Source organism: Tenrec ecaudatus, chromosome 4 (genome assembly GCF_050624435.1).
Source record: "Tenrec ecaudatus isolate mTenEca1 chromosome 4, mTenEca1.hap1, whole genome shotgun sequence".
Classification (NCBI taxonomy): domain Eukaryota; kingdom Metazoa; phylum Chordata; class Mammalia; order Afrosoricida; family Tenrecidae; genus Tenrec; species Tenrec ecaudatus.
Window position 1 is genome coordinate 123,625,358 of NC_134533.1, and position 26,424 is coordinate 123,651,781.

A 26,424-nucleotide genomic window follows, 5' to 3' on the forward strand; every position below is an offset into this window, starting at 1 on the left:
TTTCCACTGCCTGTCTGCTTTACCACGGGTGAAAACCTGCTCCCGGGACTGATCTCTTCTGACAACATGTACGAAGTACATGAAATGAAGCCTTTTTTTCAAAATCATTTTATTGGGGGCTCATATAACTCTTATCACAATCCATACATACATCATTTGTGTAAAGCACATTTGTACATTCGCTGCCCTCATTGTTCTCAAAATATTTGCTCTCCACTTAAGCCCCTGGCATCAGGTGCTCATTTTTACCCCTCCGTCCCCCCTCCCTCATGGACTCTTGATAATTTATAAATTATTATTTTGTTATATCTTACACTGTCAAACGTCTCCCTTCACCCACTTTTCTGTTGTCTGTCCCCTAGGGAGGAGGTTATATGTAGATCCTTGTAATTGATTCCCCCTTTCCATTCCACCCTGCCAGTATCGCTGTTCTTGGCACTGGTCCTGAAGGGATCATCCGCCCAGGATTCCCTGTGTTTCCAGTTCCTATCTGTACCAGTGTACATCTTCTGGTCTAGCCAGATTTGTAAGGTAGAATTGGGATCATGATAGTGGGGGGAGGGAGCATTTAGGAACTAGAGGAATGTCGTATGTTTCATTGTTGCTACACTGCACCCTCACTGATTCGTCTCCTCTGTAAGGGGATATCCAGTTGGCTACAGATGAGTCTTGAGTCCCTAATTCATACTTCTCCTCATTCACAATGATTTGGGTTTTTGTTCTTTGATGCCTGATACCTGATCCCTTTGACACCTCGTGATCACCCAGGCTGGTGTGCTTCTTCCATGTGGCCTTTGTTGCTTCTGAGCTAGATGGCTGCATGTGTACCTTCAAGCCTTTAAGACCCCAGATGCTATGTCTTTTGATAGCTGGACACCATCAACTTTCTTCACCACATTTCCTTATGTACCCATTTGTCTTCAGTGATTATGTTGGGAAGGTGAGCATCATGGAATGACAATTTAATAAAACAAAGTGTTCTTGAATTGAGGGAGTACTTGAATAGAGGCCCAATGTCTATCTGTTAACTTAATATGAAACTTATAAATATATGCACATAGATCTATTTTCCCCATCCTCATATGTAAATATATTTACATATGCACATACCTTTATTTAGATCTCTATAAATGCCCTTTGCCTTCTAGCTCTTTCCTCTAACTTTCCTCTTGTCCCACTATCATGCTGAGCCTTCATTTGGGTTACAGTAATTCCTCTTGGTTACATTACCCTTGGTCATGCCCTACCAGGCCTCCTCACCACCGATTTGGATCACTTATTGTTCCCTTATCCCTGGGTTTCTTAACACTACTTTCTTTCCCTCTCTCATGTCCCCCCAGAACCATCAGTTCAATTGTTTTCTCCTCCTGATTGCCCACCCAGCCTATCTTATTTAGACAGACCTGCAGAGATAATAACATGCAGAAAAACAAGACAGAGCAAAGCAAAGCAACAAAAGAGAACAAAACAAAAAAAGCCAGTGACAACAAAAGCAACAACAATAACAAAAAAAGCCTATAGTTAGTTCAAGGCCTGTTTGTTGGTTTTTAGAAGTGTTTTCCAGTCGAGCACATGGGAGCACCAAGCCCTGGCCCCAAAGGCTCTTTTTGAGGACTTCGTTGCTGTGTTCCCCTTGCTGTTCTGTTGTACACCCTTAGTGTTTTTCCTTGGTGTGGTGGGATCAGATCAGGCGGAATTCCCACACTGTGTCTCCAGTGTTGTCCCCTGTAGGGCTATGGGTCAGTGAGGGCTGTCGTGTCTCCTGGTGCAGCCAGCAATGTGGTCTTCTCTCTGGATTGGCTGCTCTGAGTGGGAATATCCTCCTCAAGGCTTGGTGGGCCAGGATGTAATCCGTTCTCTCTTCCTCTCCTTTTATTTGCTCCCATGTGCTCTGATCAGACATGTCTCTCTCCCTGAGCTACAGGTTCAGTGCTGTCCTCTGAAGTAGATTCTTCTGGGGGGAGGACCAGGTGTCCACGTAGTTGGGATTGGGGCCGGCCCCCCAGACCTCTCGAGATGAACCCTTGACCCCCTCACTTCCAAGGAGCATGCTGACTCTACTTCTCCCACAGGGGTAGTAGCTAACAGTTTGTGAGTATCTACTCAATGCCAGCTACCTTTCTCAGTACGTCATGGTCATTCCTTTACGTAATTATTGAGTCTAGTGCAGGGGCATGGTGTTGAGCATCCCAGCGCTTGTGAATTTGGCTCGGGACTGGGCAGAATTTTGTTTGGTTGTACATAAGATACCATAAGTTAGAGGCAATTCAGCAGCAAATAACAATATGTTTAATTCTTAGATATTATTTTCATCCTCATTTTTAAAGACCGACACATTGAGGGGGACAGGTAATAGAGCCAAGATTTGAAAGTAGATGGTGGGAAGTTCTCGCCCTTCAGCCATATGCTGTATTTCCTCCCTGGTGGGTGTTCGTGAAACACAGATGGAGGTAGAGAAAGGACAGAGCAGGCACAGAACTGAGCACATTCAAAGGCAGAAGAAAGTAGTATAATTAGACAGGAGAGTGTCTATAATCAGACAGCTAAGAAATGAGGAAGTTGGAAGATAGCAACCAGATAGGGAAGGAGTTCATTGCTAAGCCAAGGAGTTTGAATTTTATTCTGAAAATTTTTTGAAGCAAGGGGGAGGCATAATCAAATATGCGTTCCATGGAGATCATTGCATTGATGTAGAAGGTAGACTGGCAACAGAAATAATAGGAGACCATGAAAGCAATCTTGATGAGAAGTGATGGAAACGTAATCCTAGGCCGGAAGTGTGCGGGTGATGGTGAGTGAGAAGAATTTGAGAGATGATGTAGAAGTAGAAGTTACAGGACTTGGTGTGAAATTGGATGTGGGGTGTTTTTTACCTTGAATGAATCTTACTTGTAGGGTACAAGGTGAGGAGAAAAACACGATGAATTCAGTATTGGGCATGCTGAGTTTACAGTTCTCAACGGGAATTCAAAATAACTCAGCAGCACGGCAAATTAATAATAATATTTGTTATTTATATTTGTTGGGCACTCATTTGCCAGGCCGGCCTGGTGTGGTGATTATGAGTTGGGCTGCGATCTGCATGGTCCTCACTTTGAGATCACCAACAGCTCCTTGGGAGAAAGACTGGGTTTTCTATTCCCATAAACAGTTACAGTCTTGGAAACCCACAGGGGTCACTGAGAGTCAGCATCGAATCGACAGCAGGGAGTTTGAGTTTGTTTTGCTTTTGGTGTTTGCCAAGATTGAGCCATGGGCCTGAGTTCAGCTTCAGGACTGAAGGGCATCTAAGAGAGCCATAATCTTGATGGGTCTTGCGGTTTCAATCAGAACATTCAGCCTGACCTTGTTTATGATTTCAAGTTTTGTTCGACATGTTCTTGCCCCTGGGTTCGGGGCCTTCTAGTCGGAACCCTTTCGGGTTGGGTCATAGTGGTAGTCAGGCAGTATCTCGTTCATCTGGTTTCTGAACGCTGAGGTTTGCATGTTCACTCATCCAGCCATTCTCAACCTGTGGGTCGCGGCCCACTGGGGGTCGAACGACCCTTTCACAGGGTCACCTGATTCATAACAGTACCAAAATTACAGTGCTGAAGTAGCAACTGAAATAATTTTACGGTCGGGGGGGGAGGGTCACCACCACATGAGGAACTGTATGAAAGGGTCGCAGCGTGAGGAGGGTTGAGAACCACTGCACTGATTCATTGGACTAATAGTTTCCATGTTTCTTTGGTTTTCTTCATCATTCTGGAGAATATAATTTCACTTTCGATATCTGCTCATAAGCTTTTCCTAGTTTGTTTTTCCCTCACAAGCTTTTAAGACTCCACTTGCTACTCACCCAATAAGATGGAGAACATTGCCTTGTCTTTGTGGACTACCGTATATACTCGTGTATAAGCCGAGTTGTGCTGAAAAACTGGGGTTCGGGTTATACATGGGTCAGTGATACCCCAGTGAGGTGTAACATCTCGCTGGCCCTCCCCATCCCCCATCCCTAGGTAACAGGACAAGCGCCCGTTATCTTGCGGGTGATTGCCATTTCTCTGCTGTTCATTCAAAGCCCCACTGACACTGCAGGGCTTTGGATGTTTGTTTACTCACATCTAACCATTCAGAGCCGTCCTATGACGTGTATCTTTGAATAAGCCTTTTAAAGACCGTGTGCGAAGGATGTGGCATGAATGGATGTCATCTGGTCAAGCCCAACTAACAAAAGGAGGAAATCTCATGAAGCCTGACAGAGTTAATAGCAAAGTGAGTTTGAGATGCATGGGAAGACATTCCAGAAGACATGGTGCGATGTGCCTTCCAGAAATGTATTATTAGTAATGCTATGGATGGCAGTGAAGACTGCGCTTTGTATGAAAATGACAGCAGTGATGGTGATGACGGCGATCTCAGTGAGGACAGCGTCTATGATGACCTCACACCAGCTGAAGCTCTGCATTGGGATATGGATGATGATGAGGAATCCAGTTTTGAAGGATTTTAACTCTTTCCATTTTAGCTTGGTTGCTGATTGAGCTCAGGGAATAGTACTCTTAAGGTATCATTGTTGATACCTTATTTTTGTTGAACCTATTTTCCATTTACTGTGCTGGTTTACTAATGTTAAATGACTTGTCCTTTTATTTATGTTTTTTATTTTAAATAAATATTTAAATACATTACCCTACTGATGTCTCAATTTTTAGTAATTTTATTTTCATTTGTTTTGATTATTGAAACTCACCAATAGCTTCTGCATTTTCCACTCTAGGCTTATACTTGAGTTAATGAGTTTTTCTGGTTTCCCATGTAATAATTAGGTACCTTGGCTTATACCTGGGTTGACTTATATTCGAGTATATACAGTATATTATGCCTTGATTCAATTGACCTTGATACCTCCGAGACTATGGTCTTGAGTCCTCAGGCCCAGCAATATATTCCTTTAATATACTGGGTTATAGCTAAGAAGTTTTCAAAATTTTGCCCCTTGTATGCCTTACAATATTTGTAAGTCTATTTGCAGCACTGGTAAATACATATGTAAAGATATCCCCCTTTCTAACTTATATCTATATTTGTGAATATTATCCCATTATACATAATCAGTTTTAGTGTCTGTGCATGCATGTATCCACTCATAGATTATTGTGATTATTTGTGATCCCTTGAATTATTCAATACAGCTTCTTCTAACTATAGTCTTTGTAATTTCTACCAAACCTGAGGTGGTGATGGTTCACAAAGAGGGTTGGATAGCTAATAATGTAATTAAGGTGCATGACATCCATGTGGAATGGGGCGATGCAAACAGGATATATAGAACTCGAATGTGGAATTGGTCCATTTTACCTTTCTGCTAGGTTTAAAATTAGTCATTTCAGAAGTAGAAATGGGGGATCTCATTGCCCCCGGAAAGAAGAGCCTGGAGTGTGTTCTTTGGATCTCAAAAGATCTGAGCACTGGATCTCATCAATCTGAGATAATATAGCTATGACACCAGAGACACAACAGAGGTGACCAGAGATATAGTGGCAGTTGAGGTAGAGAGCCAAGAGCATGGGAAATAGTGGTGGACGTTCTGGCCCACAGAGTGGGAAAGCTGGATGCCTTGGACAGGGAGCTTGCTGGTGGAGTTGGTTGGTTGTCTGCTGATGCTTCATCAGGGGAGCTGAGTTTTCTGACCCACAGAGTTAGGTCTGAGTGCCTTTGATCTGAGGCTTCTTGGAGGAGTGGGTGCCTTTTGGGAATTTATTGACAGTTCTTAAAGAAGTCTGTAACACAGCCTGAGTAGGGCAGAAGCCAACAGGCTGTGTGGCTAAGAGGTTGAAGACCAGAGAGAGGTGCACCAGAGGTATGGCTGGGGGGAAGGTGTCATGACTGAAATTATATCCTAGAAGCTGTGGTTCTGTGTCGGCACCTATGAACCTTCCTAATTAACCCAACCATCTTGAGTTCTGTGTGGCCATTGTAATACATTATCAAACCCAACAGGGAAGTGGATAGTGCTGGGTTACCAATGGTGTCAGCCTTAGTAAAGGAAGTTGAAGGATGGGCTCTGACCTTGGTTTTGGATTGATGTCCCTTTGAAGGAAGGAGGTCAGCTACCCCTCGATGCCATCTTTCCGGATTGTTGTTTTTGCAGAACTGTGTATATAATGGTATTTACCTTGGTTGTCTTTAACTCTTCCCAGTATCTTCCTTTGCCTCCATCATTTTTGACTGCCTTCCTTCTTATATACACCTCTCCCTGTACCCAAGTTAGTGCGTGTCTACCCTCCGTCTGATTTTCAGAGGCTGATGTTTCAGAAGTAGATGGACAGGCCTTTCTTCTGAGGCACTTTAGGTGGACCTGAATCTCCAACTTTTAGGTTCACAGTTGAGAATGTGCTGAGAGGTTAAATAGCTTGCTCTGATGTCATTACATAACAAATGGCAAAGCTGGCACTCATATCCTGCGTTTGATCCTAAAATTTCTGTCAGTTCTGTCCATGCGATGATGGAAATATTCTAGCTACTGTTCAACACAGGTGCTACCGATCCCTATTGAGTACTTGAAGTGTGACCAGTGTACTAGGGCATCGAGTGTGTAATTTAAATTTAATTAGCCACATTTGGCCAGTAGCCATTGTGTTGAATGGCTCAGTTCTCTGTTCTGCTATCCTTTTCCTTGGAGCATTTCCCATCAAAATGGAAGATTTTGAACCATCAACTGATATTGAGTCCATTCAGCAGCCCTGTGTAAGGTCTCTGAGTCAGCAAATCATTCTCAGTTGAGACAGCCTTGTTTTTTTCTCCAAAAGAACAATTAGTGGGTTTGAACTACTGACTTAGTAGTTAGCAGCCAGACACCTAGCCCATAGCGCCACCAGGGTTCCTTTATGTATGTATAAAGCCTTGGATGAATGTAAAAGTAAAGCAGTTACAATGGAGTCAATCCTCATGGTGACCCATGTGTTTCAGAGTAGAACTTGGTCATTGGACTTTTTGGCTGCTAACTGAAAGGTTGGCAGTTCAAACCCATTAGTGACTTTGTAGAAGAAAAACCTGATCTGCTCCTGTAAAGATTACAGCCTTAGAGACCCCGTGGGGGCAGTTCTACTCTGTCTACAGGGTCTATGTCGGGTCAGCGTGTCAGAATCTGCTTGAGGAATGGTAACATCAATCGCAGTAAGGAGTGGGTCGGTGGAGAGCAAGCAGAGGCAGTAAGTGTCAAGTCTAGAGCAACTCTGCATCACGAGGAGGCTTTTGAAACGTATACCTCCCTGAGCAGGTTCAGATGCTGCTTTGGTACCTTTGGGGAGACACTGAGGAATCTGTGTAGTAAAGGGCCTGATATGGCTTTGACCATCATCAAGTAGGGTATGGATTCTTTCCGTAAAACCACCATGAAGAAAGGGAAAAACAAAGGCACGGAGTAAGAGAGCTCCCACACCCACTGCCCAGGGGGCCCTTATTGGTGAGGCGCAATAAGTGAGAATCCTTTCCAGCTGGATTCTGAATCTCTTGCGATTTTGACCACCTGCCCACGCACCTGCCCAGCTTTCCCAAAGGAAGCTGTGAAGCAGAAGGAGCCCTGCTCAGTATAGACAGATCGGGTTTCACCCAGACCGTGCTGTTTTCTCAATAGAGTTTGAGAATATTCCGGCATGTTGTGTAAGATGTAGGGAGTCATTGGCAGCGCCCCAAATCACACCTGTCTGTTTACTTCTTTTCTATTTTTAGACTTTCCCATACTCCCTTGCCAGCTGAAAAACAGAAGATAGTCATTTCTGTGCCTGCCTTCTTTGCTGCTTGTCTTCCCCACTTACCCTTTCTACTGACACTGAAACATTCCCGTGCCGTTTTCATGGTGGATGATTTAGCATAAGTAGCCAGCCTTCTTCTCTGCTGCTGATGGGGGACTCTCCTTCCAGGGCAGGGTTAGAGCAGGTCGGTGGCTCCGGACATTTGTCCCCCAAGGAGCTTTTCTATTATGTTCTGCTCATGCCTTTGATGTTTGGGTGAATGGGGAAGATAGGAAGTACCCCACAAGAAGAAGAGAAATCAAAGGAGAGGGTATAGCATAAGCTACCAGGGCAGGGAGTTGATAGGTAGTTGAATACAAACTTGATGATCGGAAATGTAACATCCCATCTAATCACAATTTTAAAGTTGTTATAAAAGTAAATAAATTTTGATTGCCTACAGGCACGGCAGGGGAGGGTGGTGGGAAATAATGCGCCAACAGCAATGAGGATGAGAAGAATATGTTCTGAAATTGATTATGGCGATGCTTGTACAACTCTTAATATGATTCAAGCATTAAATTGTATGGTACGTGAAGTATATGCCAATAAAGATATTTTTAAGATGTATACTCACAAAAATGAACATGATTTATGTGACCCAAAAATATTTTTCATCTGACAAAATCACTGCAAATAGTTTTCATGGTACACCAAGGGCTAGATTTTGCCCTAAACACTGTCTCCAAGGCAGGTAGGTGTACTTACCTACATTTGATTCCTAGAGAAGATATCCTTGGTTGGCCCCAAAACATAAGCACTCAGCTACTCAGTGAGAAGATTGGCAGTTTGAGTCTACTCAAAGATGTTTCAGAATAAAGACATGGTGCTCTACTTTTACAGAATCAGCTGTTGTAATCCCGATAGAATACAGCGACATGCAGTGTGACGTACATATGACACTGACCTACCTAAGGGTCACTGTGAGTCAGAATCAACTGGCCTTCTGGGGCACAGGGGGCAGGGCTTAGAAAAGTTAAATGACTTGTTCGAATGTCACCCTGCATGTGATAGTGTCGGAACTAGAACTTGCATCTCGCGGCCTCCAAAGCCTTGGCTAAAATGCTGTGGTTGGATGACTCGAAACGTAAACCTCAAAAACATTTCTAAAGGGTATTTAATGAGCCTCATTTTTTGCTTGAGGAACAAAACGAACCAACCATACCCTCTGCCGTTGAGCCAGTTCTGACTCTGCGGGCCAATAGGCAGTGACACCGCTCTGCAGGGTTTCTGAGACGGAGCTCCTTAAGGTAGTAGTGGAAGTAGCTGGCTTCCTCGTTCTAACTGAGCAGCTGCTTGTTTGAACCATGGCCTTTAGGTTCACCTCCCAATGCCAGGCTAAAAGAGAGTCAGTAAGTTGGTCAGCTTATTGGATCAATAAGGAAGAGCCAGGACTCAAACCCCACCCCCCTCTGCTATTTAGCCTCTGTCTTACAAACGGTTGCCACCCCCACCCCCTGCAATGTCACCAACCAGAGGCATGACTTCAACTCTGAACCTTTTGATGCTTTCTGTTAAAATGAATAACTGGTGCTGATAACACGAGATTGCTCTGATTACAGCTAGAGGCAAACATGTGGCATTATCGGTGGGTCCTTAGTGTGGCCAAATGTAGAGTTTTCATCAGCTCAGGAAATGCCGGATTCAGATGCCCCGAATTTGGATGACTACTTGGAACCCCCTGGACCTCTCAAAACCTAGGTTAGGAGACTGTGGTCCCTTCAGGGTCTTCTGGGAGTCTGCTAGACAGAGAGCTGTCCGCTCAGGAAGCACTCTCTTAGAGGCTGCCAATTTCATTTTCCCTCGCATGCAAATGAGGAACCTGTGGGCCAAAGGCTAAGCACTTGGCTGCCATCCAAAAGGTTAGCAGTTTGAAGCCTACTCTGGTTCTGCAGGCGAAGGCCTGTGGACCGGCCCCGTAAAGAGGACAGGCAGCCTGGGAAATCCTGCGGGACAGCCTGCTCCGTCACGTGCGCTGGTTGGAGCTGGGATCCACGATCCAGCAACAGTGTGAACAGCGAAGCTGCCCTTTCCTGGTGGTTTCTGTGTGTCACTGGGCTTTCTGCACACGTGGTGTCTCAGACAGGGGAAGGAAAGAGCAGAGGCCAGTGGAAGTCCAGGAATGTACTCCACCTGCTTCCAGGGCCCTGGTGGCCCGTGGGCTTCACAGCCACCTGCTAACTGCAAGCTCAGCGGCCTCCAGCCCTGCCTGAGAGGAAGCTGAGACTTGGTGTGCTTTCAGAGATCCACAGCTTCAGACTTGCACAGGGCCCTTGGAGCTGACCTGCGGGGTTGCTGTGTACCAGAGTCAACGCAATGGCAGTGGGCTTTTGGTTTGGAGCTTCAGGGGTTATGGATACAGCCTAGTGCGTATCTTCATTCGGGAATGGGCTTTGGCTTGGATGACAGGGCATTCCCAGCCTTTCCAATGTGGGTGGTGCCAATGTGACCTTCTAGGACAAGACTGAAGCACACAGGTGCTGGTGGAAAACAGAGTGGAGTTTCTAGATTGGATTCACTTCAGCTAGTTCCTCAGAAGTGTTTCTAGGATTAAAGAAGAGCTTAGCTCTTTTTTTGTTTGAGATTTTTTTTGAGCTTACCTCTTATATTCAAGAGAACATGAAGACTTACAGTCTCAGAAACCCATAAGGGGCAGTTCTGCTCTGTCCTGTAAGTTCATTAAGAATTGGTATCCATTTGATGGCAGTGAGTCTGCTTTGTCTCCTCCTCTCCCTCCACTTACTAAGAAATATATCCCAGTGTTTCAGAGTCTTATGTACGCAGTGATGCTTCCATTACAACAGGAGGGATGGAAGTCACCACAGCAGTCCCTGGGTAATACAAATATTTCAACACCTGACTATTGACCAAACGACCAACGGTTTCACGGGTGAGAATTACTCAACCAGAATGGGCTGGTTTATTGCTCTGTGGTTCCTTGCCCAGCTGCCTCCAGGAGCAGGGCACAGTTGCTTTGTGCCTCAAGTTCTCTTTCTTTGGTGTCAGTCGCCTGGTGCCCAGGCTGAGTTGTTGCAGGCTCTTATTTAGAGTTTCTGTATCAGACTTTTCCTCTGTTACTGTCCTCAGTTGGATTTCTAGTTATTCTCAATTTCTTGTAGCTATGTAGTCCAGGCTGGACCTCTTTTCCCCATCTCCCACTGCCTCCTCCTCCCACCTCCCGCAAGGCCTTGGCAAGTCAGGGTGGGAGGCCTGTGTATCACACAGCTCTCTGTAAACACACTGGTGGGTGCTTGCCTTTTCCTGGCCTCCACTGACTGGCAGGGTCATCTAGGGGAAGCGGAGGGCTGCGTGGGGTCCCCTTGGAAAGAAGAGACAATTTAAAGGATTTGTCTGGTTGGGTGAGGCAGTGTTGGCATCTCTGCTTACTCTGCTCAGTGATACTATTTTGTGGGGTTGAAGGAGGAGTGGTTGCCTTACATACCACTGATGAAGAGCAAATTTGTAAAATCGGAGCGAGAAAACTGGCTCTGTGGGAGTAGATGGAGAGTGGATCTGAGAGTTGCCAGCTGCCCATCTCCAAGGATCTCGGTCACCTCCCACCCCTGCTCTGCAGACCCTCCCTGCAGACACAGCCTCATGACCCCCGAAGGAGGAAGGACCCCCCATGGCTGTCGCCATTGTGGATTCACCCGCCTCCATCTTGCTCAGCTTCACCTCTCTCAAGCCTTACCTCAAACCATGCCCACAACAGAAGTGTCTGTGCGATACCCATGGATAGCTTTCTAGTGTTCATGCTTCACCTAAAACCCAAAACACGCTGCCTTTGAACTGATTCCAGCCGGTCACGAGGCTTCCGAGACCGTGACGCCTTACAGGAGCCGTCAGCCACACCTTTCCCACGAGGAGCAGTTAGGCGCTGGAACCCCCAAATGTGTGTGATACTTACTTGGCAGCGTATATAGCAAGCGCCCCAGCCCCTGCCCTGTGGGCTAGGAGGGACCAAAGCTTAGCTGTCTTTACGTCCATCTCTAGCACCGAGCATGGTACACACTAAGTGCTTCTTACTGCACGAGAATGCCTTTTCTTTCCGTTCCTACCATTCTTGAGCTGTCTGGATTTTAAGTGTCCGTGCAAAAACGTGGGTGTTGAGATTTTCTTCTCTTTCTGTCTCTAAAAAAATAGCCTTCCTCAATTTTGGGCTTCTGTCGCATATAATATGTACTTCTAAGAGTTATCAGTAATTGCTGTTGAAGCCAGCTACTTATATTGAGCCTTACTTTGTAGATTATAAACACATGAACAACAGGATCCTTGTCTAAGTTACGTCTTTATTTTCCATAACCCACACAATCATGTCTTCTACATAGCAACGATATTTTAAAAACATAATATGTGCCAGGAACTGTTCTCCATATGTCACATATGTTGCTTCTTTAACCCTCACAACAGCCTACAATAGCTGTCATTCAGGTTAAGAACCACTTTGTAGGCAAGGAAACCTCCTTCTTGTCCCTGACAAAAATGAAAACCCACGGACACAGTGTTGGTTCCAACGAATAGAACCCCACAGGTCCCACAGTGCAGGACAAAGTGGAACTGCCGGTCCGAGGCTGCACGTCTCGAAGGAGCAGGTGCACAGCGTTCCTTGCAGAGCAGTTGATAGGTTTGAACCTGCCAGCGCTTAACTATGAGGTAAGGGGAGTGACGGCAATCAACGTTCTCTGGTCGCATAAGTAGCAAAGCGACGCCTTGCATAATGTCCATTTGGGGAGCATTTAATCACATCCGCTGCCACAGAAAGTTATAGCAGAGTTTAGAAGTCCTGATCGGAGAGTGTTTCCCATGAATGAAACGGCTTCAGGTTATACGTGTTCTATACCACATGTAGTAGATGCCTGGCCCCACAGTACCTTTGCATACAAGAGACATGGAACACAAATGTAGCAGGCAGGAAATTATTGTATTCATTGCAGCCATTCTCCAATCAGAATTTCTAAACTTTTTTAGAGTCTAGTGGCATACTGGGTCTACTCCTAAAGGTCAGCTGTTCAAAACCACCAGCTGCTCCATGGGAGAAAGATGAAGTTTTCTACTCCCATAAAAAGTTGTAGTCTCAGAAGCCCACAGGCAGCTGTTCTCTGTCCTTTAGGGTCAGTGTGAGTTGGAAGCAACTTTATGGCAGTGAGGGTTTATCATTATTATAACTTTATGCAATCACGGGTGTGTATGTGGTCATAGGAACTCTAGTGGTATAGTTAGACTGCTAACTGCAAGGTGAGCAGTTTGAAACCACCAGCCACTCCACAGGAAAAAGATGAGGCTTTCCTTTTTTTTTTTAATGTATAAGAGAGCTTTATATCAAAGAGTAATTGTATAGTAAGAAAACACCCCAGCCCAGTCCAGATCAAATCCATAAGTCCGATATTAGCCATATGTCCAATACCAGTCTATAAATACCTCTTCAGACTCACGCAACACATGCAATGATGCCAAATGCTGGAAGACCACGGGTCTGTGGGTGGAAAATCTTGTGGATTCAGTGGCGGTGGAAGCATCTCCAGGGCTCTGGCTGCCATCAGTGTGGCTCCTGGCTTGTCAACAGGAATGTCGCGCAGAGAGTGTATGTGTCCCGACTCCAGGAAGGAAGACAGGAGTTCCCAGAATCCTCAGGGGAAGGCTACACTCACATAGAGGCCTCATTAGCTATGATCTGATTGACAGGCTAGACTCCACCCCTTTGCTCAAGTTGACAGGAGATTATGTAACTGACTCAGGGTCTCTGCTCAATAGACTCAACAATCATAAGAAGAGGGAACATGTCTGTCTGGCACACCATCCAATAGTTAGTACTGTACCTTGAATATAATAGATACTCAATGAATATATTAGCACAGGATGTTGTAAATGCAACGACCTCCATGAGAGAAGACCTGTGATGAGGCGCTCTAACCCAGTAAAGAGTTACATTTTGGGGAACTCACAGGGACTGTTCTGCTTTGTCTTGTAGGGTCACTGAGTCACACCAACTCAGTGGCAATGAGTAAACGACAGACCTAGTGAATACCTTTAGGCATTGCTAGGTCCTGTACTACGCTGACCAAAACCTTGACTGTATTCACAGTGCGTGCTTCCAGTTACAGGCAGCATCGAGCCTCATGTACTGTGCGTCCCTTGCGTGGTTCGTGTCACCGTCTGTTCAGTTTTCTTTTGGAAGCATTACTGTGAAGTGCATCACGGCTACCAAACACAGCAAAACCAGTGCCCACGAAGCAGCAGCAAGGGGCAAAGAAGTCTCATTTTGAAATGAAACAAAACTTGATATTTATGAATTATTTCCTAAACTCCAAGCTCACTGCCACTGAGTTGGTCAGCAGTTAGAAACCACCAGCTGCTCTACGGGAGAAAGATGAGGCTCTCTACTCTACAAAGTTTACAGTCTCGGAAACCCACTGGGGCAATTCTACCCGGTCCTGTAGGGTCGGTATGAATTGGAATAAATTATTTAGAAATAGTTCTCATCTCTATCGTCTGAATTGTTTTTCTAAGCAGTAAGAAGGCTAGAAGGAGGAGTCAGAAGTTGATCTGTGACTGGAACCAACTTGATGGCAGTTTTTTTTAAAAACTCTGGCTGGTTGCTTGTTTGTAGTTCCTGTCTGGAAGCCTACAGTGCCATCTAGCGGGATAATTTGATGCTATCAGTTTAGCGCTCTTTTTGTAAAGTGTGGACGATGTGATTTTATTAGTTTAACTTTACATTTGACTGATGGTGTGAGGGCAGGGTAAATTGGAGGGATCAATCCATCCTGGTTTACATTTGATCTCTTCCTTGGATTGGAATCGATGGGGCAGCGAGTTATTTAGCTGTGAGATGTGGTTAATCCTTAGCTCCCAATGGCGTAAATAGCCTGATGTATCTCTTGATGTTCACTTCAGAAACATCATCTGTGCCCTCATGTTTTTTCCAATAATTTGTGGGTTTCCATGTTGTATGTAAGAGGGTGCTTGATGCATGTAACATGCCAATTCTAATACAAGAAATCCCCTGAGTCATATAAGTTCACGGCTTTGGGTTTGTTTGTTTTTTTGTAAGATCATTGACTTTTTCCTGGAAGAGTACAAGAACCTAGTTGTAGCTATTACTACAAGAACTATGTGTGGTTTTTGGTTGAGAAAGTACAAGCCCAGATTGTCCAAATAGTTGCTGTCTTCTGGGGACCTAGTTTAAGGAAGCATGCTCTTAAACTATGGAGATCAATGCACCTTCTTCTGGTGGACAATCAGCCAGAATAATGAATCAGGTCCAGTTACACTGGATCTTGGTGATGCTGCTGTTTTATGTAAAGGGATTAAAATGTTTCATTGTAGAAAAATATATTTATGTGTAAGAAGACTTCTGTTAGTTCAGCATTCTTCACATATCCGACCCAGTGACATTATATGCTCATTATGTTCCTCAAACATTTCACTGGTTTATCCCTAAGCAGTGGATTGCAGGTCATAGCAGGGCTGCATAGTGTTTCCCAAACTGTAAATCAGGAGCGCTCGCACCTTTTCAACATGCGAGCTGCCCATGAAGTGAGCAAGTCCAAATGCTCTACCAACTACAAAAATGCAAAACATATATTTATTACATTTATTCATTAATGCATTGAGAATTGTTTATATGTGCAATGTATGTTTATACACCTTGCATAACCTCATGAGTCTATCTTGCACAACACAACGCAATTAACTATGTGCATTTGTTGTCATGACCTGAGTTTACTCTGATGACTTGCACTGAATGGAATGAGCCAGGGATGCATAGTCCGGGCAGGAGCTGCTGACAGCAGCCTCAAGCACACTTCCAAATGACCCTCAGTCATGGTGGAACGGGACTTAGACCTAATGATCTTTCTGTGGGAAAAGGCTGGCTCACATCAATAAGTGGAGCCGAATCATGCACTCAGGGAGGTAGCACATGTTCTCAGGTTTGGGTACTTGGCCTCTGCGAGTAAGAACTGTTCATGCGCTCTGGACTTCAGCTGAATGTCGGCTTGTAGTGTCAGAATCTCCCATTCTGTATGAAAGTGACACGTTTTTGTCTTCTTACTTGGTTCAGCTCCCCCACTCATTTTAATATCCTTTCTTACGTTTAAGAGGGAAAAAAACAAGGTCTAAAAATTGGTGATAACTTAGTTTGTCAGTTTTGCTGCACTTAGCACAGTTGTTTGCGCATGCGTTTCACACCTACGATTGCATCTGCTTGGCTGGGCTGTATATCAATAAAGTGATAGGATTGATGATAGACTAATGCGATCTACCCACACTGCATTTGTGATCGACTAGTAGATCGCATTCGACTATTGAGCACCCCTGCTATAACTCTTTGTGGGAGCAGATAGCCTCGCCGCTCTCCTACAGAGTGGCTGGTGGGTTTGAACCACCGATCTTGTGGTTAGTAGTCCTCTGCTTACCAGACAGTGCCACCAGGCCTTCATGATTAATAGGATCTATATAAAACAGAGGTCAATAAATAGGATAGTAAATATTTTTGGCTTTGCAGGCCATTGATTCTCTGTTGTAACTCCTGAATGCCATTGAAATGCAATCAGAGCCAGGGAAAATAGATGAATGTATGGGCATTCTAATAAAATTTTATTTATGGACCTGAAATCTATATTTTATATAATATTTGCATGCCATGTCATATTACTTATTTTTTACTTCTCTCACCTATTTAAAATAAAAAGCACACAACAATTTTAGCTCAGACTGTGCAAGCACAGGAAGCTTTAGGTTTTGACTCCTGATCCAAATTATCAGGTGCTGAGGAAGTTAATATTTTGCAATTAGTAATAATTTAAAAACCCACAGTTATTTGCTTGGGAGAATCTTATTGCAAAAAAACAAAGTGAAATAGATAATAATCCTGGAATCCTGAGCATCAAAGGAAAGAGTAATGAAGCGGCTCAAATTCCAGCTAGAAGAAGAAACTGAACAGAAGCAACAAATGAGAAGATGGATCAGAATTCCAATCGGGACAGCTGTATGATAATCAGCTCTAGGTACCCAGGATCACAGCAGCACCCACTTCAATAGCAACCACGCCCACAATGCGCAGCCACATTCACACCTTCCACCGCCCCACACAAAGGCCCCCTGGTGGCATAGTGGGTTATGTATTGGGCTGCTGACTGCAAGGTCATCAGTGCAAAATTACCAGCCACTCTGATGGGGAGAGATGATGCTTTCTACTCCCATGAAGAGTTAGTCACAGGGGCAATTCTTCCCTCTCCCACAGGGTCACTATGAGTTGGACTCAACTCGGTGACAGTGGGTAAGAGTGAGTGAGCTCCACACACTGAAGGAGGGTCACTACCTACTGGCGCATCACCTGATCAATGACAGATGATGGCCAAACCCGCTTTTACGAGCTGTGTATGAACAGCTAACAGATCCGTGTCCACCATTCCATTCTGTGTCACACCGGCCAGGAGCAAGGCGGTGAGAGCCTAACTGCTGCCAGGTGAGCAGCAGACTAGCACTCTCTCAGTATCGCAGGGCAGAATGAAGCGCATGCGCACACAGACGTGGGTAAAACATAAAATAACCAATTAAATAAAAATACAACACCATCACAGTGTTGCAGAGACAACAGACAACTTCCGTTCAAATGAATAAAGACTAAGTGATTCAAACAGGTGACCAAAATACAGAGCCAGGATACTTTTAGAGCAGCGGTTCTCAACCGGTGTATCGAGGGGTCACCCGATTCATAACAGTAGTAAAATTAGGAAGGTTGAGAACCACTGTTTTAGAAGAAGAAATGGTATTGGAACTACCTGATAAGGAATTCAAAAGAATTATCGGATTAGTGATATTGGAGACAAACCTCTCAATACCAATCTACTAGACAAGTAATAAGGAAAAAAAGCATTAAAACAAAACAAAAATGCAGAAAGTTTAAGAATGTGGGACACCCTAAAGAACGGGTGCTCAATGCTCCACCGCGATCACAAGTACAGTGTGGGTGGATCGCCTTGCTAAGGGCAGCAAAACTGACGAGCTAAGTTAACGCCAATTTTTAGACTGTGTTTTCTCTCTTAAATATAGCCGAGGGTATTAAAATGAGTGGGGGAGCTGAACCAAGTCAGAAAACAAAAACTCATCGCTTTCATGCAGAATGGGAGATTTTGACACACAAGCCGACATTCAGCTGAAGTCCAGAGCGCCTGAACAGTTCTTACTCGCAGAGGCCAAGTACCCAAACCTGAGAACATGTGCTACCTCCCTGAGTGCATGATTCGGCTCTACTTATTGATGTGAGCCAGCCTTTTCCCACAGAAAGATCATTAGGTCTAAGTCCCGTTCCACCATGACTGACGATCATTTGGAAGTGAGCTTGAGGCTGCTGTCAGCAGCTCCTGCCCGGACTATGCATCCCTGGCTCATTCCATTCAGTGCAAGACATGAGGAGAGTAAACTCAGGTAATGACAAAGAATGTACATAGTTAATTATGTTGTCTTGTGTAAGATGGACTGATGAGGTTATGCAAGGTACATAAACATACATTGTACATAAAAAGATCTCAATGCATTTATGAATAAATGTAATAAATATATGTTTTGCATTTTTGTAGTTGGTAGATCATTTTGACTTGCTCATTTTATAAGTAGCTTGCGTGCTGAAAAAGTGTGCACACCCTGCTTTCTGCTAAGCTTCCTTGGGGGATTCTGTAGCTTTAAGATGTTGCAATGCCATGTCTTTGTCCATCTGATGTGTCCATAACCTCCCGGAGGGTTGAGAAAGGAGCTGAATGTAACAGTCTATCCTGTGTCTTTGCTCAGCAGCCAGCAGAGCAGCCAGCAGAGCAGCCACGACGATGACTCCAGCAGGTTCCTGAGCCCTCAAGTGCGGGAAGGAAGGTGAGAGAGAGCAAATGCAGTGGGAGAGAAGGGGTCAACCATGACAGGAGCTGGGGGAAATGTTTGGGTCAGGCTGCATTCCTGCCATGTGCTCCAGTTGTGGGAAATTGGACTTAGTCTTAATGGGAAGATAAGATATTCACCTAAGAAATGAAAGGGACCAATTTTAAAGACTCATTGTCCAGCATGAGGAAAAGTCAATATGTGGTAAAAACAGATTGGTTGGCAACACTGATTGTGGACTTCAGTCTTAAGCTGAACCCAAAGGTTGGATCCAGTATAGATAATGAGGGGAAAGGATATTTTGTGCTGAGGAAGGGTACCTGGCATAGAATAGCCTGGCACAGCATAGCATGTATGGTATCAGATCCCCAGTCTGACTCACTTGGAGTGGATTATTGTGTTGGAGGTTAATGGCGATTGAATTTAGATGGATAGAGTGCACTGAGATTGCAGAAGCTCCTTGGTACTCATTTGAAGAGTTAAGCATTCAGGTCTGCTTCACGCATTGCCTAAGAGATACCAATAAGCGCTAGGGGATGGTGAACAGCATGAGTAAATCTATTATAGCAAGTTAAATATCTGTGCCCAAAGGAAGGAGACAGTATAGATATTAACTAGAAGGCGGGATTAGCTGGCATGCTCATGCTTTTGGTCTCTTCTTGAATATTCTATCAACAAGCTGGATGAAAAAGTAGAAGGTATATGTGTTTTTAATTATTGTGATAAGATGTATATAACAAAATTGACCACTGTAACCACTTTTAAGTGTACAACTCATCCCACGATGCACATTCATCATATTGTGCAACCATCACCACGGTCCACTTGCAGATGTTTTCATCACCCCAAACAGACACAGTACCCACTGAGCAATACCTGCCTTAATTTCCTCTGTCCCCAGCCCCTGCTAACCATTTATCTACTTTTGTTTCTATGAATTTGCCTATTCTTTTTTTATTTTATTGTAGGAATGTATCTCCAATTTTTATACAACAAAAGCATTTGTATCGTAATCCTTTAAATATTTATCACCTTCTTCAATTTGTCCTGTAATTTAGGAAGTACCCAGTTGTGTTGACAGTTGCCTTAAATGTATATTTCAGTTCTCATCCAAGTAATAAGATGTTCTAAATTGATTTCTTGGATATCTTCTTCATAAAAATACTCATTTTTCACAATACAGGAGTACTACTGGTATGCCTACATTTCTTCTTCTTTTTCTTTTTGCCCACATTTCTTCTATCCTCTCATTTAGCCATCTTGGTTGTATGATCCGCTCATGACAGAAGCTTTTTGAAACCCAGCAAAGGAATAATGGACAATACACTTTCAATATTGAAATATGGTTGTCAAAAAGGGGATGTTAATTACAGAAAGCTAAGGGTTTAAATAAACATGATGTTTCAAAACCAGTCTAGTCTATAGTGAAAATAACAATTTTAGTATTCAAGAAAAGATTCCAATAATTTTTCCAAATTATCAATTATTAGTTCCATAATCACTTGGGTATGTTACCTCTCTCTACTTTCTAAAACCTACACAAAACAACATCTTTCCTCAATAAGTCAGATTGAAACCATTATCCCAGGACTCTTCTTCCAGACAGCTCCAGGGACATCTAACACCCATGCTACTCCGAGAGGGATCTCGAATTTGCCTATTCTATGATTGTATAATATTTATCCTTTTGTATCTGACTTATTTGATTAGCATAATGCTTCCCAGGCTTATCCATGTCATAGCACGTATCAGAAATGTTTTTTTCTCTAGGGCATTGTATGTATGTACCGCATTTGGTTTATCTGTTCACCTGTTAATGGACACCTGGGTTGTTTTCTTTTTTTTTAAAACAATTTATTAGGGGCTCATACAACTCTTATCACAGTCCATACATATACATACATCAATTGTATAAAGCACATCTGCACATTCCCTGCCCCAATCATTCTCAAAGCATTTGCTCTCCACTTAAGCCCTTTGTATCAGGTCCTCTTTTTTTTCCCCTTCCCTCCCCGCTCCCCCCTCCCTCATGTGCCCTTGGTAATTTATACATCGTTATTTTGTCATATCTTGCCCTATCCGGAGTCTCCCTTCCACCCCTTCTCTGCCATCCCTCTCCCAGGAAGGAGGTCACATGTGGATCCTTATAATCAATTCCCCCTTTCCAACCCACTCACCCTCCACTCTCCCAGCATCGCCCCTCACACCCTTGGTCCTGAAGGTATCATCCACCCTGGATTCCCTGTGCCTCCAGCCCCCATATGTACCAGTGTACAACCTCTGCCCTATCCAGCCCTGCAAGGTAGAATTCGGATCATGGTAGTTGGGGGGAGGAAGCATCCAGGATCTGGGGGAAAGCTGTGTTCTTCATCGGTACTACCTCGCACCCTAATTAACCCATCTCCTCTCCTAAACGCCTCTATGAGGGGATCTCCATTGGCCGACACTTGGGCCTTGGGTCTCCACGCTGCACTTCCCCCTTCATTCAATATGGTATATATATATACATATATATACACACACATATATATATACACATACATATACATACACATACACATATATCTTTTTTTTTTTGCATGATGCCTTATACCTGGTCCCTTTGGCACCTCGTGATCGCACTGGCCGGTGTGCTTCTTCCATGTGGGCTTTTTTGCTTCTGAGCTAGATGGCCGCTTGTTCACCTTCAAGCCTTTAAGACCCCAGACACTATCTCTTTTGATAGCTGGGCACCATCAGCTTTCTTCCCCACATTTGCTTATGCACCCATTTGTCTTCAGCGATCCTATCATGGAGGTGTGCAGTCAATGATATGATTTTTTGTCTTTGATGCCTGATAACTGATCCCTTCGGGACCACTCGATCACACAGGCTGGTGTGTTCTTCCATGTGGAGTTTGTTGCTTCTGAGCTAGATGGCCACTTGTTTATCTTCAAGCCTTTAAGACCCCAGTCACTATCTCTTTTGATAGCCGGGCACCATCAGCTTTCTTCACCACATTTGCTTGTTCACCCACTTTGGCTCCAGCAGTTGTGTCAGGAGAGTGAGCATCACAGAGTTCCAATTTAATAAAAGAAAGTATTCGTGCATTGAGGGAGTGTTTGAGTAGAGGCCCAAGGTCTTTCTGCCACCTTAATACTTAACCTATAAATATAGACACATAGATCTATTTCCCCATCCTCCTTTACATATTTGCATGCATATGTCTTTGTCTAGACCTCCATAAATGCCCTTTGACTCCTAGCTCTTTCCTCCATCTCCCTTGACTTTCCTCCTGCCCTACTACCATGCTTCGTCGCCACCTGGGCGGGCTAGAGTATACCTCTTCTCTAAGCAACCTTACCCTTGATCATTTCCCACCAGGCCTGCCACTCCCCCCTCTCTACCATTTTGGGTCCCACGTTGTTCCCTTGTCCCTGTGTTTGTTAACACCACTTCCTTAACTCCACAACTCCCCCCCACACCCCAAGTCCCCCCGGAACTGTTGGTCCTGTTGTTTTTCCTCCAGATAGTTCATCCAGCCTGTCCTATTCAGACAGACCACTTGGGTTGTTTTCACCAAAGAAAAGAAGGGTTAACGATTTTGTTTTGTAACCATATTTGTCAAATTCATGGTGGACATCCATGTGAGAGGGAACAAAGAATACTTTGAATATCAAATCGAGGTTCAGTATTATTTCAAATAGAACAAGGGTGGAAGCCAATAAGATGATATATATATATATATATATATATATATATTTCTTAAAAGACAGGTGACGCTGCACATTTACATGAGTAAAGAGTCATTTCTTCAGCAAGGGGTTGCCATCGGGAACTTCATAGAAAAGGTTTTTGTGAGATAAAGAACTTGGTGGTTTTATTCACTAGCCAAATAAGAGTCACGGTTACTGAACGCTCTGAGTTAACCAGTGGAATTATGACAACGAGTTCTTCAAAAGAATAAAATCCCCCCTGTAGTCGGCATTAGTTGGACTGTGTCTGGTTTATTATCCTGGTTCTTTGGAGCTAGATGTTGATAGATGCATTCAGAGAAGAGTGGTCTGGATTGTAACTATATCATTAAAAGGGTTGGTTGAAAGAAGGGAGTTTAGACTGAAAAGAGAAGCTAACAGGATGAGACAACGTCACTCTACATATGAGAAGACCTAAGTGCTCCGAGAAGGATGCAACAAGGATTTCAGCACAAGATAAGGGGGACTTTTGGGTGCAGAGAGCTGTACTGCAGGGGAACAGACTGCAAAGTGATGTACTGTCTTCTCCACTAAGGAGTTAAAGTAAACACGATATGGTGAATCATAAAGGGGCTTTCTGCTCTAGGCAAGAGGGGTCCCCACTGCCATCAAGTCCACTTCGACTCACAGTGACCCTACATAGCGTTCTTTGAGATTGTAAATCGTTGTAAGAGCAGACAGCCTCATCCTTCTCCACGGAGCCTCATCCTTCTCCACGGACCTTGGGACCACTGACCTTGAAGTTAGTGGTTCGGAGCTTCCCGACAGCACCACCAGGGCTCCTTAGGCAGAAGAGTCCGACATCTCTAATCCTTGGCTCTTTTGCATTGCAGGGTCCTGGGTTCTGCCCGCATTCGCAGTTTTGTGCCCTCGGTTAAACAAAAGTAAAGGCTCAGTCCATCAATTTAGACAGAGCACTGTGTACACAGAGACACAGGGCCCTTCAGGGCCAGGGCTAATCATTCCCCTCAAGGTGCTTAATCAGTTATAATCGGATGGCAATTCCCTTCAGCCCTACAGTGGCTCCACTCTCCTCGTTATGCTTTCTGATTTCAAAAGCCATATTCTCAAAATTAGTTCCCGTCCCAGAATTTGTGCCACAAACCTCTCCAGCAAATGTTCTGTCCCTTTCCAGGCCTGCGGTTGCTCATCTCCGTGTCAACTGTGGTTGCCAGCTACTCAAGCCCCTCATGTTATCTGGGCTTCTTGGAGTCCCTGCGTGGTGTAATCGGTTAAGTGCTCAGCGACTAACTGGAAGGCTGGCAGGTGAACCCTTTCAGAGTCGCCTCTGCCGAAAAGCCCGGCAGTGTGCTTTGGCAGTCCGCCGGAGCGCGGGCCTGCTCTGCGTACGTGGGCAGCCGTGAGCTGGAATGGATGATGGCAATGAGGGTTTCCATTTTGTCTTTAGTTTTTTCTTTGGTTTCTTGGAGCATTCGCTGGCAGGATGAGTTCGTGCGGAATTTCACTTACTCTAACCAGGTTTGTTTTATTTTAATGCATCTTCAACTCTTAGCCTACGATGTAGTTATTTGCTAATTAGAAAAAACCCTACCTTTTGTTAGCTATGTGGGATTGTACGTTGTTACATGTTATATTCATTTACCCTTTTCTGCTCATTTACCCAACCAAATCCAAACATCTGTCCAGAAAAGCCCTCTAGGCTCTCAACCTTCTTGATGCCTCAACCCTTTTAATACAGTTCTTATTTTGGTGACCCCCCCCAACCATAAAATTATTTTCGTTGCTTTTTCATAACTGTAATTTTGCTACTGTTATGAATCGGGCAGCCCCTGTGAGGTTGAGAACCGCTGCTCTAGGTCTCTTCTCTCTTCACACGCCTCACCTGTTCACAGCACCTTCCTCACCTCGCAGTGGATGTGGGTATTGTTCATGCGGGATGGAGAGGGAGTTAGTCAGAAGTGTGCTTCCTGTGGTCGCTCTTCAGTGTCTGTTTGCCTTGGCCCTTCTGAATGAAGCCAGGGAGTTTCTTCTCCAGGAGGGAACAAGTTGTCCCTGGGGCACTAATTAATCACTCAGCCTCAGCTCAGAACAAACTCTTACACTCGGCACCTAATCCTTCCTCTAATATGTTTCCAACCCAATTAAGGGTTTCTCTGGTGCCCTTGGGTGTTGGTCTGTGAAGTCCCAACTTGGGGCACGTGGTGAAATCTAAACCCTAACAGTCAGTCATCGACTCACACACCCTCTCTGGACTCATTGGATTGGCGGTCATGGGTGGTCATGGGCGGTCATGGGCAGGATCTTCATGTCATCGACTTATTTATTCATTGCTGTTTTGCTCGGAGGGAAATCATAGTTGTTTTTAGTTGCCTCCAGAGTTTCAAACTGGATTTACTTGTGTCTATCATTGCCTATGATGAAAAACCACAATGGATTGAAATTTGTAAAAATGTGGTTGCTTAGAATGATAAGTGGGATGAGGGAAATTATGGGTTGACGCCCTATTAAAAACATGGGCAGCACCCAGATTCCATAGCAATGGAATCTCTTGCCTGGCAGAGTCAGAAACAGTGATGCTCTGCTCAAAAATGGGAGCTGCTTGTGCTGCTTTGAATGTGTGCCATGCTCTGCGGAGCTCTGACAGTACGCCAATCCCTTGCATCAGGCTCCTGAAAAGGCTGGCTTTGTCTCTTCTGAGTCTCCCATTCTAGAGGCATAACTCATAATTTCTCCTACTCGTTTTCATCCCAGGCACCACATTTTGAAAATTCTGGTCTGTTGCCGGTTTGCTTCATCAGGCATGACTGAACCTGTTCAAACTGCTTCAAAGTCCTGGGTGTTAGACGGGGTTCTCTAGAGAAACAAAACCAGAACGCTAATAATTCTATAGATATTTATACAGATAGATAGATAACATAAGAAATAAACCATTAAATTATAAAGCAGTACAAATGACTCAGTGCAACTCAGTCCCTTGAGACAGATGTGAGAGAGACACTGACAGTCCTTCAAGTCTTGAGGGCCCCCAGGCTCTGTAGAGCCATTCAGGCTATCCGGGTATAGGCAGCAAACAGCAAGGCAGTCACCAACAGTCAGCCAGATGACAGGGTCCGACAGTCCCCAGCTCAAGAGATGTAAATTCCAATGGTGTGGCGAGCAGGTCTTGAAGGAACCTCAAATTAGAGCAACACTGTCCATGGGTTAGGTGTCCCACAGGTAGTGTAGCTCGCAACTTGAGGCAGAGAACTGATCTGATGATCAAAGAACAAGAGACAAGAGAGGCGAGGCTCGCTGAGCCATTTATCTCTCCGCCCTGCAACTAATCCCACATGTGTTCATTGGCCAGGTTGGCTCAATAAACGTTAACTAGCTCACCCTGGTTGCCATTGAATTGGCTCCCACTCATAACACTGCCGTGTGACAGAGCAGAACTGTGCTTCAGAGGCTTCTCAAGGCTGTGACCTTTTAGAAAGGAGCCCTGGTGACCCTCTGGGCAAGGCATTGGCTGCTAAATGCCAGGTTGGCAATGCAATTCAAACTCACCAACAGCGTCATAGGAGAAAGATGAGGCTATATGAGTTGGAATTGACTCAATGGTGGTGGACTTTGATTTTTTTCTAATTTTTTAGGAGCAGATAGCCACACTTGTGTTTTGAAACACATTTGAATGGGTTTGAACCGCCAGCTTTTGACTAGTAGTGGAGTGTTACTGGTTTGTGCTACATAAAGAGGCAAATAGAGAGGGTCTCATTATGATGGACAGAGATTGATCAAGTGTTGTTAGGGAATAAGGGCCTTTTTCTGGGATTGTCCCTGATTCTTCAAACGTTTGGTCATTTATGTCACATCTTATGGAAAAGGCAGAAATGTATTATTGTCTTATTACAAAATCAATATGGTAGTCCTTTATAAGATGCACATCCAAGTGGTTATATAAAGCATGCCTTTTTATTGTCCTTGTACAAGGCTCAGAATGGATATGGTACCAAATAGCTGCTCTTCTGTAGCCTAAAAAAGAGGTTCAATTTTTATACTCAATATAGTGTCTGAACATGACGATTTAAAAAAAATTAATGAAT

General features: G+C 44.3%; 1 protein-coding gene across 5 annotated transcripts in view; it reads left to right on the forward strand.

Annotated features, from left to right (window-relative positions):
* Window positions 1-26,424, forward strand: part of GRAMD1B (GRAM domain containing 1B) — a 336,257-nt gene that overhangs the window by 143,699 nt on the left and 166,134 nt on the right. For 2 of the 5 annotated variants that reach the window (XM_075546737.1, XM_075546735.1), the window contains exon 3: window positions 18,570-18,647. The exons of 1 other annotated variant lie outside the window; for it this stretch is intronic. In XM_075546737.1, the coding sequence (XP_075402852.1) occupies window positions 18,570-18,647 (78 nt within the window). The remainder of the gene's footprint in view (window positions 1-18,569; window positions 18,648-26,424) is intronic. 2 more of the 5 variants (XM_075546736.1, XM_075546738.1) reach the window with 1 other exon arrangement.